General features: G+C 48.8%; 2 protein-coding genes across 4 annotated transcripts in view; one reads left to right on the forward strand and one right to left on the reverse strand.

The window, feature by feature from the left end:
• The first annotated feature begins 91 nt into the window (after positions 1-91).
• On the forward strand, positions 92-10,353 carry LOC309608320 (uncharacterized protein C3orf62). Of its 3 annotated transcripts, XM_082348036.1 has the most exons (4): positions 92-1,417; positions 2,246-2,337; positions 3,330-3,591; positions 7,017-10,353. In XM_082348036.1, exons 1-4 carry the CDS (start codon positions 729-731, stop codon positions 7,096-7,098), a joined length of 1,125 nt encoding a protein of 374 aa, XP_082204162.1. In that variant the 5' UTR covers positions 92-728; the 3' UTR covers positions 7,099-10,353. The 3 variants fall into 3 exon arrangements, with proteins under 3 accessions (XP_082204162.1, XP_082204163.1, XP_082204164.1); XM_082348037.1 differs by lacking the exon at positions 7,017-10,353 and having other exon boundaries at positions 3,330-6,947; XM_082348038.1 differs by lacking the exon at positions 92-1,417 and having other exon boundaries at positions 1,424-2,337.
• The window catches only part of IHO1 (interactor of HORMAD1 1), a 37,316-nt gene continuing 34,205 nt past the window's right edge, over positions 9,394-12,504 (reverse strand). The window contains exon 7 of the mRNA XM_082348057.1: positions 9,394-12,445. Within this exon, the coding sequence (XP_082204183.1) occupies positions 11,300-12,445 (1,146 nt within the window). The 3' untranslated portion in view covers positions 9,394-11,299. The remainder of the gene's footprint in view (positions 12,446-12,504) is intronic.

A 12,504-nucleotide genomic window follows, 5' to 3' on the forward strand; every position in this document is an offset into this window, starting at 1 on the left:
GCCACCGAAGCCCATTTCCGTTTCCCTTTGTGTCATCTTGGAATATCCAGCTTTATTCTCCCTAATGAAATGAAGATGCTTGGTGTTGGGGTTTCCTGCCCCTCAGTCTCCTGTGGAACCTAGCAGTTCTGTTATGTCCCCCAGCATCCTTGATGAATTGAGACAGTTGGATACCCCTCTGGCACTTTTATTAGATATCACTTGGAAGTTGGTACACTAAACCGCTGGGTACTGGGTCGCGTCCAGTCGTTTCTCTCCCTGTTGGCTCAAGAATGGGAACCTTCCTGGGCTTGGAAAGGGCTCCCATTCTGGCTGCAGATTTTGGTTAGAAATGAGATCCCCGCCCCTCCAGCCGATTTTCTTTCGGCGGTCTGGCTTCCGGACCCCTGCCCGGGCCGCACTCCCATGGCCCTTGTCTTTGTCGCGGTGAGGCCTGAGCCCCCTGTCCCCTCCGTGCGTGGGGCCCTTGCTTCCCCTTGCGTTGTTTCAAAGAATAAGGTCATCCGGGCTTTTCTTGTCTGACCTTTAACCTGAGCCATGGGGGTTGGGCCTGTCAGTCGCGGGCACACGCGAAGGATCGATAAGGGCGCGCGCGACGACCGTTGGCAGGGGCTGCGTTGCGGTATCGCCGGCTGCTCGGTGAGGACGCGGCTGTGGGTCTCCGCTCGGGGGCTGGCCGCTGGGTGGGGCCGGGCCGGAGCCTGCGACCGAAGGGGCTGCGGGCTGGGATGAGGGGCCCGGAGCCGGGGGAGGGGGGGTGGTTCCGGCTCCATCGCCGGTTCCTCCCTCCCGGAGAACTGCGGGCCGCCCCTGACCCCACGGGGAAAAAAGCGCCGGGAGTGTGGGTTTCCCTGCTCTCCGACCCATGGCGTGGATCAAACTTAAGGAAATTGTGGCACATACCCCATTTGGGGGTGGTTTACAACCTCATCTGTAACATTATTTTCACATTGCTGTGTGCATTTCCAGTGTATTGTATAATAAAGACATGGTCGCTTTTAGGGGAGATGTCTGAAAAACTGAGAAGATGCAGAAAGGAGCTGACTGCAGCCATTGACCGGGCCTTTGAAGGAGTCAGTCATTCCCAGGAGTGCTCAGGCAGGCAGAGGCTGGAGCTGGACGCCGCGCCGCTTTCCTTCCCCTTCGCCACGCACAGGCTCCTCTGCAGGAGGCACCCGCTGGCAGCCTGCTCCTCTGCGGCTCCTTTCTCTCCTGTCCCGTGTGCTCCTGGGAATGAGAGCCTTGCCTTTGCACCAAACCACGAACCCGTGAATGCAAAGACACGCGCTCTATGCCCCAAAAGAAAACCTCTGACCAGCAAGGAAAACATATCAATGCATTCCTCCATTTTGGCACCTGAAAGGCAGTTTTGGAGAGCGGCAGGAGATGGGGAGAACTGGAGAAAAGACAGTCTAAGGTGATTCCAATCTGAATAGTTTAATAGCTACAATTAAGGGTATCTCATATTTGAAAAAATTGTTGAAAATCTTAAATTGAGTCCATAACACTACTCTTGCCTCCCCTCTGAAGCTCTAAGACTTTATTTGGGAAGTTTGTAAACGTTCTTCAGAAAGCGTGTGTATGTGTGTGTGTGTGTGTGTTTGGTTTGAGGGGGTGAGGGGTCTTGGATGTCTAACCAGTCATGGAAAGCACTCTGCAGTACTAAAAGGGGTAGTGAATGTTAAAGAACCTAGTTTTAAAAGTCATCTTATTTTTTGTGCTGCAGAAACACACATCTTAATTCCAGTGTTTTTTTCCCCACACTGCGGAGAGGCGGATCGATGGCTGGGCCCTGACTTCATCCTTGCTTCTGCTCCCCTTCCTCACCCCAGAGCTTTTTAGGCTTTCCCTGGGATAAGGTCTTCCCTAGACCTTTTCTTCTCCCAGGTAGCTGCAAACTGCCTCATCCTAGGCACCTTGATTTGAAGCAAGGAGGACCATATGGGCTGAAACTTCAAGGTCCTGCCATCTTGGTTGCTCTGTAGTCAGAGACTGAAGAAGCCATTTAATCATTTCAGTTCTACAAATATTTGTGCTCATATTCACAAACATTAATGGGCATTATGATGCTTTTAGTCAACTTCACTGATTCAGTGGTTCCCAGTCATCCTCTAATCACAGCATAAATGACAATTTAAAGTACCAGTGTTTGTCTTTAAGATGATCTAACACTGAGTTCCCCTCCAATATTTTCTTGAAAGAGGATCTAATCCCCCACCTTTTTCTTTTCACCTGGGGGCTGCAGGAAAGATATGGAGAAAGATTTGAAGGTTGAGTCAAACATGCCACTCAGCAGTTCTAGCCAAGAGGTCACAAAGGATTTGCTTGACATGATCGGTGAGTACAGAGGGCTGGTCCATCCTCTCCCTGGAAGGATAGGTTCTTCACACAGGATCCTGAGTCAGCAAGCGTCTTATAAAAAAAAAATTCTTATTTCTCTTCCACTGGCTTGGTAGATTTGTTTTGCTCACAGCAGAGAGCCTTCATGGAGCTGATAACCTGGGGGAGTTACACATCAGTCAAGTCATTTCATAAATGTACAGTTAGAGTGAATACTTGGAGGCCAGGGACAGCAGCCCCTGTTGGTGGATGAGCTTAGATGTGAAGGAAACAGGACGTAGGCAGAGATGGGGGTAGGGGTAGAGGGGAGTAGTCCAGCTGGGGAGGCATTAATACAAGATTAGAAGAAAAGTTAGAAGCCAAAAACTCCCCTATAATTCCACCATCCACCACAAAGGCAGCCACTGTTAACACAGTGCTGTATATCCTGTCATAGATACTTTTTCTACACACACATCTGTATATTCTGTGTGTGGACTATTTTTTTTTAAAAGCTGTTTTATTTTTAGCTTTTTCTCATTTTTTGGCCACGCCGCACAGCATGTGGGATCTTAGTTCCGCGATCAGGGATCGAACCCGTGCCCCCTGCACTGGAAGCTCAGAGTCTTAACCACTGGACCGCCAGGGAAGTCCCAGCAGGCAGGATTATGATTACCCAAAAGATCCTATTTTTCTCTCACTGTGTCTTGTGCCCGCAGGTCAGGGAGTAGTTTCTTGAGGGCCGGAACGAACACATGCATCTCTGTATCCTCCCACTTAAACCCTCCTTGGAAACCAAGGAGATGGTTGGGGCTCAATAAATACCTGAGATAGGAAGGGGGACACTAAACCCATGTTAGAATGTGGCAGCCTGCCAGCCCCGGGGGCAGGAACACCAGCTTTGCAGAGTCCCCGGAGATGGCCGCCCATTTGTGGTTTTTAACTTGTGCCTGAAATGTCTTAAGAAATCTCTCACTGGAATTGTAATGCTGAATGTTTTTATTTTTAAGACCATACAGGCATCCGAACTATTGAAGAATTGGCTGGAAAACTAGAATTTGAAAACGAGTTGAACCGTGTGTGTGGTTGCTGTGAAGATTGGCCCTTCAAGGAGGAAGCCTGGGCCCTGCTGGTGGATGAGAGCCCTCAGGAGGCCTCGAATGCAGACGCTGGCGGCCTCAAGCAGGCTTTCTATGATCACAATATCGTGGAGACTGTTCTGGACTTGGAAGAGGACTACAATTTGATGACCTCTTTTAAATACCGAATTGAGTAAGGACAGTTGACTTCAGCTTTGATTCTTTACAGCAGGAGTCTGATGTTAGGGCGTCTGTGCAGGGCAGTCACAGTTACCATCAGGGGCCACATTCTTCAGAGGCTTGGCAGAATCTGAATTACCCCAACCTTTTTAACTTCCAGTTGTGTCCCTTTTTGAGCTGAGAGCCTAGTTTGTTTGTTTTTTTAATTCTGTTGCTTTGAAGTTTTTCTTTTTTTTTCACCTTTTTTTTTTAACATCTTGACTTTTTTTGATTGATGTTCAATATACCCAGTACCCAAGGCAGGTGCAGGTCTTGGGCCTCTGCTGTGTGTCTTCATGTTCTTTTCCATGGACCCCTGAAAAAGTACGGGGGCCACAACCAGCATGGGCTTTCTGTACCCCTGGGACCAGCCCATCCCAGGCCAGCTCAGCCTGTATGGAGGAACTGGCATCAAGATGGACCTTGGCCCCAGGCCCTCTGCCACATTTGCGCACTTTGCACACAAGGCTGCCTGTCCCCTGCACGGGCCTCATGCCCTCTTCATGTCCAGACCCTCAATCCCTCCATCCTTGCCCCTGCCCAGCTCAAAGTCCTCTGCAAAGGCCTCCTACTTGTGTCAGAGGGGCTGGTAGCATCCCTTATTAGGTTTCCTGGGCTGGAGCCAACCCTCCACCACGGCTTGAGAGAAAGGACATCATCAGAAATTATTTGGACAGATCTCTCAAAACCATGATGTTCTTTCAGGAAACCTAATAAGCTGTTGGGCAAGGTATCATGCCTCCCAGAAGCTAAGTCTCAGGGAAGTGCCCGCCTCCTAGGCATAGGGGAGTATGGGGGTAAGGAGTCTGGTGCAAAGCTGTTGTAAGACCCAAAACTCAAACCAAGGAGCTGGGAGGAAGTCCAAGGGGCCGAGGACCCCCCCCCCCAACCAGTCCATATTTTAGGCTAGTGACCCAGCATAGGGCAGGCTGCAGAGCTGGCAACACCCCTTTACTACAGGTCTGGAGATTCCTCTGGGCCCCCAGGTAGAGACCTTGCATCTACTCCGTAGCTGTGTGAGACTGGGCACTTGCCTGACCCTGAGAACTAGCCTCCGGCCCCTTCATGGGACAGGCCTCCGCTGGGGGGTAGAGGGCAGGACGGGCTAACCAGAGGCTCCTTCCAAGCCACCGCACACTCACTCCCTGCAGATAATAAACATCACAGATTATGGAATGGGGGTTCACTTTCTATTCCCTGAATAGGAGAGACAGGAGCAAATAAGAAGAAATGCTCACAGCTTCTTGCCTGCCCCACTCCAGGGGGAATGGGGCCATCTGGAGGGAGAGTTGTCAGGCTACTTGATATTCAAAAAACCAGCTCTCCCAACAGTGAGTTCCAAATAATATGCCTTGATGTGGATACTCTCCTACAGAGGATGTGGGGCTTAATCCTCATCTCCCCCAACCCCTGCCTGTCACCACCCCTTGAGGGTGAGCTGAACTTAGTGACTCGCTTCCAAGGAATAGAGCTGGGAAAGGGAAAGATAGTAGATTACATGGAGAAGCCTGGCAGACACCACTTAACCAAGTGATGGAGGTGAGCACCACCCGTGCTGTCTTGTGCACGTCACCCACCCCTGATAGGATACGATGAGAAGGGTGCTTAATTTCCATGGTATTCCTACCAAAACCTCCCAGCCCCAGTCTAATCGTGAGACAAACATCAGATGAACCCAGATTGGGGGATATTCTACAGGATACCTGGCCAGTACTCAAGACTGTCAAGGTCATGAAAAACAAGGAAAGACTCAAAATCTGTCACAGAGCAGCGGACACTGAGGAGACACAATGACTAAATGCAGTGCGGTGTCCTGGATTGTGTCCTGGAACAGAGAGAGGACATTAATGGAAAAACGGATCAAATCTAAATACAGGCTCAAGTTTAGTTATTAATATGTTTATGTTAGTTTCTTAGTTTTGACAAGTATGCCACAGTTATGCAAGATGTTACATTAAGAGAAGCTGGGTGAAGGATATATTTGAACTTATTGTCTTTGCAACTTTCCTGTAAATCTGAATTTATTGCAAAATTTAAGATGTATTTATTTTTTTAAAAATGCAGTTGATCCCAAGTTTGTGAAATGTGTGTATGAGCACACATGCAGAAAACTGTTACGGAGGAACAAGGAGGTTTTAGGTCTTTTTCTTATCTGTATTTTTTTTTTTTAAAACAATCACTTTTGTTATTTATTTATTTATTTATTTATGGCCGTGTTGGGTCTTCGTTTCTGTGCGAGGGCTTTCTCTAGTTGCGGCAAGTGGGGGCCACTCTTCATCACGGTGCGCGGGCCTCTCATTATCGCAGCCTCTCTTGTTGCGGAGCACAGGCTCTAGATGCGCAGGCTCAGTAATTGTGGCTCACAGGCCTAGTTGCTCCACGGCATGTGGGATCTTCCCAGACCAGGGCTCGAACCCGTGTCCCCTGCATTGGCAGGCAGATTCTCAACCACTGCACCACCAGGGAAGTCCTCTTGTCTGTATTTTTAAGTTTATCTGCGGTGGACATGTATCACTTCTGTAGAAAAAAGAAATTAGAGTTGTTCTTTAAAACCCTCATCTTCACCAACCAGCCATGGGCATCCCTCACCAGAAACCTGCCCAGAGGTGACCTTCACAGTTTCCAGGAACTGGGGCAGGTCCAGGGCCTGCAAGGGGGTGCTCAGCAGGACCCTGACAAGGGGCTCACCCTTCCCTGCGGGTGCTGGACCCTCAGGGCCAGAAGCTCTGGGTCTCACAGAGCTGTTTCTCAGCACTCAGTGCTGGGAATGGGGATCTAGCCCTAACCCTGCAAGACTGAAATGAGAGGATTTTTTTTCTGCCTGCAGCAGAGACTGTGGCTGTTGGGAATGAGGGCGGAGCCTGGGGTAGGGGTGGGGTAGGAGGGAGGGGTCAGGTTTTCCCTGGCTGGATAGACAAATATACCTCTGTTTTAGCAAAGCCTTTATGTGAAAATTCAGATTTACCAAAAGGGCTAATTCATCCCGGAATCCTTAAATGAGGAGCTTTCCCTCACTGTAGAAACACAGCTATTTAGTAAAGCAGGTGAGCCCTGAGCCTCTGGCATGCCAGTCCCAGAGTAGCTGGGGTGGCCATGTGGTCATTTCCCTGGTGACACCTACTCTTGTCTCTGCATCCCTGGCTCCCCAAGGTGCCCAAAGGACACTTTCCTGCCTTTGTCATCTGCTTCAGGGTGGCGGGCTGATGTGTGCTCCTCTGCACGGAGCAAGGGTTTGGGGAGTTAGTCTCTAGGGGTTTAGCTGGAGGAATAAAAGGAGCCTAGGACATTTTTTGCCTAGAACATTTATTTTAATAAACTTGGGACCAAAGATTTACTGGGGAGACATTGATATTTGAGAAACTAAAAATGTTTTACGTCATTCGGTTCTCTCCCCCACAGTTCATCTTGGAAAGCCAAACAATCCCTGAATTGTTTCCGTGGAGACACCAAACTGCAATTTGGATTAGCAGAATCAAAATAGAAACAAGGCAGCTTCAAGAATAAATAGGAGCTTTGGAACCTGCTAGTCACCAACTGCAAGTTCAAGCTACAGCACAAGGCATGTGAGAAGCTGGGCCCATCCAGTTCTATAAGGAGGGGTTTCCAGGTCCCCTGACTACATGCTGCCGAGTCAATGCCAACGTCACTAGAAACCAGCTCTGTCTGCATACTGGTAGACTTGTAACAATACTTAAGGTAGGAGCTGGTCTGTAGAAGCTAGGAGAGGCTGGGGGTCTGGAGGGAAAGGGCGGGGAAGAAGGGACAGGAAAAAGGAGAGATGAGTGAATGCCGAGTGAAGTTCCAGCAAGGAGCAGAGGCCACAGCTGAGGCCTGAGAGTACAGCAACAGTTCTTTCAAGAGGACAATGCAAGGGACTTCCCCAGTGGTCCGGTGGTTGGGACTCCGAGCTTCTACTGCAGGGGGCGCGGGTTTGATCCCTGGTCAGGGAACTAAGATCCCACATGCCAAGCAGTGTGGCAAAAAAAAAAAAAAAAAAAAAGATAGTTCAAGGGTGGCCAAGGGCTGGAAACAGTGACCCTATCCTCAGCCCCATCTGGATTGCAATGTTCCCCACATTCCTGGGCATGGCTGTCTAGCAACACAGGTCTAGAATGGAGTCTGAATTCTTGCCAGGTAAGCTCTGGGGGCACTTGTGGTCAGTAAGCGCCTGCCTCTGTGTAGCTCCAGCCAGCACAATCAGGCACTCAAGCCTACCTTCTCATCTCTGAGTCTCAGGGTTCCCTCCCCCTCCCTCCTGCTCCCCTCACCAGGGGAATAGGGGAGCCACCTCCTGGCCCACCTGCCCTGGCTCCTTGGCATTCCCCTGGACCCTGCACTTCCAATCCCAGGGAAGACTCCAAGGGGGTCAGGAGACAAGGAGGAGGGAGACAGATAACCTGGGGGACATTTGCCTCTCACCTTTGCACCCAGGAATGTGCTGATAGGGCAGCAACACCATCCTGCCACTGGAGGAGTTGTGAGCTATTAATGATCAAAGAAATTGATGAAAAGGATTTGCAAAAGAGGCCAATCTCCCTCCTCCCTCTAACTGAGGCACAAGACGTTTAACATGGCAGTGAAGGCCAGAGAACTAGGCAAGCAAACCAGGGAGGCCACTGCACCTGATTATGGGTAGTTATTGGAAAGGCTGTCATCTAGAGACAATCTGAGGCTCTGGTAATTTGCTTTCTCCCTGGAGTATGTGGGAGAACATTAATATTTTAGGTTCCAGCTAAATATTTATAGAGGGAACAAAGTTTTACTCAGGAAATCTGCTTGACAGTGGATTCCAGCCCTAGTGGGGAAGACTTTCCGTGCTAGGCCAGCTGGAAAATGCCTGATTTGATGAAGAGTTTTGGCCTAAGGCCTGGCATGGAAAACAATTTCAGAACTACGTTCAGCTCTTGTAGGAAACCACTGTCTTTTTTGAGGGCAAAAAGTCTGTTGTTTTCTGGGCACTTTGGGTGGGAGCTGGCCTGGGAGACAGGAATGGGCATCTTATAGGAGATCCGTCATCAGGACCCCTTTGAAACGTCTGAGACAAAGAAGGGAAGTTGCAAAGGGATACCAGAGAGACCCAACTTTCAGGACAGGCTGCCAGGAGCTGTTTGAAAGATAAGTAAGAAACCCCTGTTCTCAGTAAGTATTTATCAAGTGTCTACTAGTGCCAGACACTCTCCTGGATGCTGAGTATACAGTAGGGACGAGGCAGATGCTCTTGCTTCTGGAGTTTATATTCTACTGTTCAAGGTGGGCAAAACACAAAAATACTGATTTAATATATCATTTCAGATGGAACTGTATGAGAGAAATTAAAACAGGGTAAGGGAATGGGCAGTGAGTAGGGTGAGCCCCTTCAGAAGAGGAGAGGTCAGGAAAAGGCTTCTCTGTAGGTGACATTTAAATTGATACTTAAATGTCAAGACAGTTAGGTGCTGCAAGTGGCTTCACTTCCATCCTCAGACTGTAGCTGGAGTTGTATAGAGGGAGGAGCCCCTAGGTGGGCCCTAGGCCGGTAGACTTCCCACCACATCCACCCCTGTGTAGCTACATACATCTCTATCAGCATCCAAAGAGCCAAAAATGTTGCATGCTCCAGGGACGTGCCTGGGCTGTGTTGTGCTCACCAAATTTGGCAGGAACACAATAGTTTAAAAAAAAAAAAAAAAGCCTTAGGAATAAAATAAGAAACAGAATATCCTTTCCAATGATTGCCAGAGACAGGCAGCATAATTTTAATTAACCCAGCCTTGTTAGGTGATAAATTTACTGCTCATTCTACAAAAACACCCAGCTCATGTAACACTGAGTCACTCTGATCTTTGACTTTAAACAAAATGAAATACTTTTGAAGAAATACAGGATTTCATAACTCAGAGCAGAATCAAAGAACAGAGGGTCCTGCTTTGGCATTTCAAAGTTGGACAAGACCCTTCAATGAGAAGGCCACAGTCATAAATACTGGTGGAGTTCTCTCAACAGGGTCTCAACTGTGAAGTAAAATGACTAAACCTTTCAACTTAGAGTAATAAAACATTTCCAAATACAGACCCCTCTGATCTACAAGCCTCATGCTAACTGCTCCACAGCCACCTGTAGTCAGTTTGGGAAGGGCTGGGCTGCTTCCTCCCGTGCTGTCCTTGCACAGGCGGAGAAAACCAGCAGGGAAGGCAGTGGAGGCTGGCAGAGGGCAGGGTGAACAGATATCCAGTGAGACCCACAGGGAGAGTAGAGGCCAGGGCACCCTAAGGCAGAGCCCAAGTCTATACTTCCTAGGCCTTGAAGAGAGAGGGCTGCTGCCATTGCCTGTGGCTGTAGACTGCAGGACGCCCTTGGTCTGGAAATGAGAGTGAAAGCACCTTAGGCTGGTTCCTGGTAGCCCTGCCGAAGGTGTCACAGGCAAATTAAGCTCTTCCAGATTTTTGTGAGATACATAACCCTGAAAATAAAGAATATAAAAATGAGACATCAGGAACCATTACTTTCTATAACGGCCCACTCAGAAGCCCCATTTTCAGGAATTCCCTGGCGGTCCAGTGGGTAGGACTCAGCACTTTCACTGCCGTGGCCCAGTTTCAATCCCTGGCCAGGGAACTAAGATCCCCTGCAAGCTGCGTGGCATGGCCAAAAAAAAAAAAGCCCCATTTTCAACCCTGTACTGGCTTGATAATAGGCAAATTCTGGAAGCTGTCCATCCATGAGGATTTTTACTTTCATAAAAAAAAAATCAGTTTGAGTAGGGTGTGGTTTATTCAAAATCATCTTATGAGAAGCGTAAGGAATAAAAAGATGGTACGCACCTTAAAAGTTTTATCTTTATTTTTTGATTTTTTTGTATTACAAAAGAAATACATATATATTGCAAAAATTCAAAAACTTCAACAAGATATAATTGGAAAGCCAAAGTCTCATATAAGCGCACTGCTCTCCAGAAATGATACAGGGCCCACAGCCGCTCTCATTAGCTTTAAAAGAGTGGTTGAAAACAGGACAGGGGAAAACAGCTAGAAAGAAAAATGGAACTGTGTGCCTGTGAAGAGTGTGGTTCCCAGCATTTGTTTGGCGCATGTCACCTCTCTTTCCTTGGTGGCTTTATATTTCTCTGTTCACAGGAAGTCTGACTTAGTGTGTGCCCTATAATACGTCCACTGACCAAAAAATGCAGATGCTCTTGCAGCAGAACTGGATACAAATAATAATTTTTAAACAAAAATCCTGAGGCCCAGAAAGATATTGGTCATGTGAAGGAAATGTTTGAAGACCAAAAATGTTGTGTTTGGGAGACATGCTGCCACACCAGCAGTTTTGTGAGAGCCCTTCTGCTACTGGATATTCCATATGGAAGGCAGCCCTCCTTCTACCAAACACAACACCCTCCTCTTTATGCCCCACACCCAGGCTGCTGCCCCAGCTCTCATCACCACCTCTGCACACATTTCATTCCCATAAATAAGGGTGTATTTATCCCTGTGCTCTGTCATGGGCAGCACCTGGTACCCAGAATGCTGGATCTGCTCCCCAGCCCTGCACTGACCACCACCCACTCCAAAGCATAGCCTCTGACCCTGAGGGTTCCAGGCAGGCCTTTGGGAACTTTCTGCTGTTAGCCAGCCCAAAGTGTTCTGTGAGTTGTCTTTCCAGCTGAGACCAATAAGCCATCAGCTGAAGTCACTATGGGCTGGTCAGAAGCCATCATCACTGCTATCAAAACCCAGGTCATAGAGCATATTCTTCCCTGGCTCCTTGCACTGAGGGGGCTCTTTTCCGACGTTGAGGTCACTGAACCAGCTCATCTGTTGGTCCCCCTGGGAACTGTGAGAAAGCAGGCTGTTGTCTTGGGAAGCATGCCCACTGTACTGCAAGAGATTCCCTTGCACTGCCCTTGCTGTCTTACTAGGCATGACTGTTCCTCTCAGAGCAGAGCAGACTGGTTTTGTGGGGCTCCTGGGACCCTGAAGATGCAGGGGCTGAGCAAGGGGTTCCTGCCGCCCCAGCGGGGGCCTTTGTGGGATGGAAACTGGAGGGTGAGGATATTTAGAATTGGAAGCACAGGTTTTGCTTGGCGTTTGTTCTTGCTTCCTGGCTAGAAGCCTCCTTCTGGGGGCTTTCCTGGGATGCTGCTTCTTGTCTTTCCCCCCTCTTTCTACAGTTCTGCCTTTCTGTTTAGTCACCAACCTTTGTTCACAAGGGTTACACGAAAACATGCCTTTGGCTTGACATTTTTGGCAGTTGTTCTTAATGCTGGTTGCAAAGTTGTTTAAATCCAGGGATATAAGCCGCGAAGCTCCTTGGGAAACCAGGTCCCTGTCTTCAGGAATCTTGTGGCCCAGGACGCCAGAGCCATGGTTCTCAGAGCCTGTTTTATTAATAGCACAATTCTGGCAGTTAGTCTGCACTGCCTTGTCCTTGATTTGCCTGTTTCTTTTGCCAGTTCCAACTGCCAGCGGCACAGCCTCTTCTTGGAGAGCACTACTCTTTGCTCCCTCACCCCAGACGCCAGACTCCCCAGGCCTCAAGGAGCCCACACTAAGATTGCATGCAGTAGGGAGGGCCTGGGCCTGCCACATAACTGGTTCCTCAGAGGCATATTTCTCCTGCATGGTGAAACTGAGGCTCTGGGCCAGAGGTGGTGAAGTCTGAGAAGCACTGTCCTTCACATGTCTGGGTATCCGAGGGACAGAGATCAATTGATTTAGCTCTGCTAGGACACTCGGCATATTCAGCTGGCCTAGCTGCTCACACAGCTGCTGCAAGTCCTTACTCTGCTGAGCAACTAAAACTTCAAGGTGCTTCAGGTTGGACTTCATTTCTATAAACTCTGCTTGTCTCTAAAGAAAGGCAGTGAGAAAGAAGGGAGTTACGGACAGTGCAACTCAGAATGCACAAT

This window comes from Balaenoptera borealis (assembly GCF_965194805.1).
Source record: "Balaenoptera borealis genome assembly, chromosome: 12".
In the NCBI taxonomy this organism is placed as follows: Eukaryota; Metazoa; Chordata; class Mammalia; order Artiodactyla; family Balaenopteridae; genus Balaenoptera; species Balaenoptera borealis.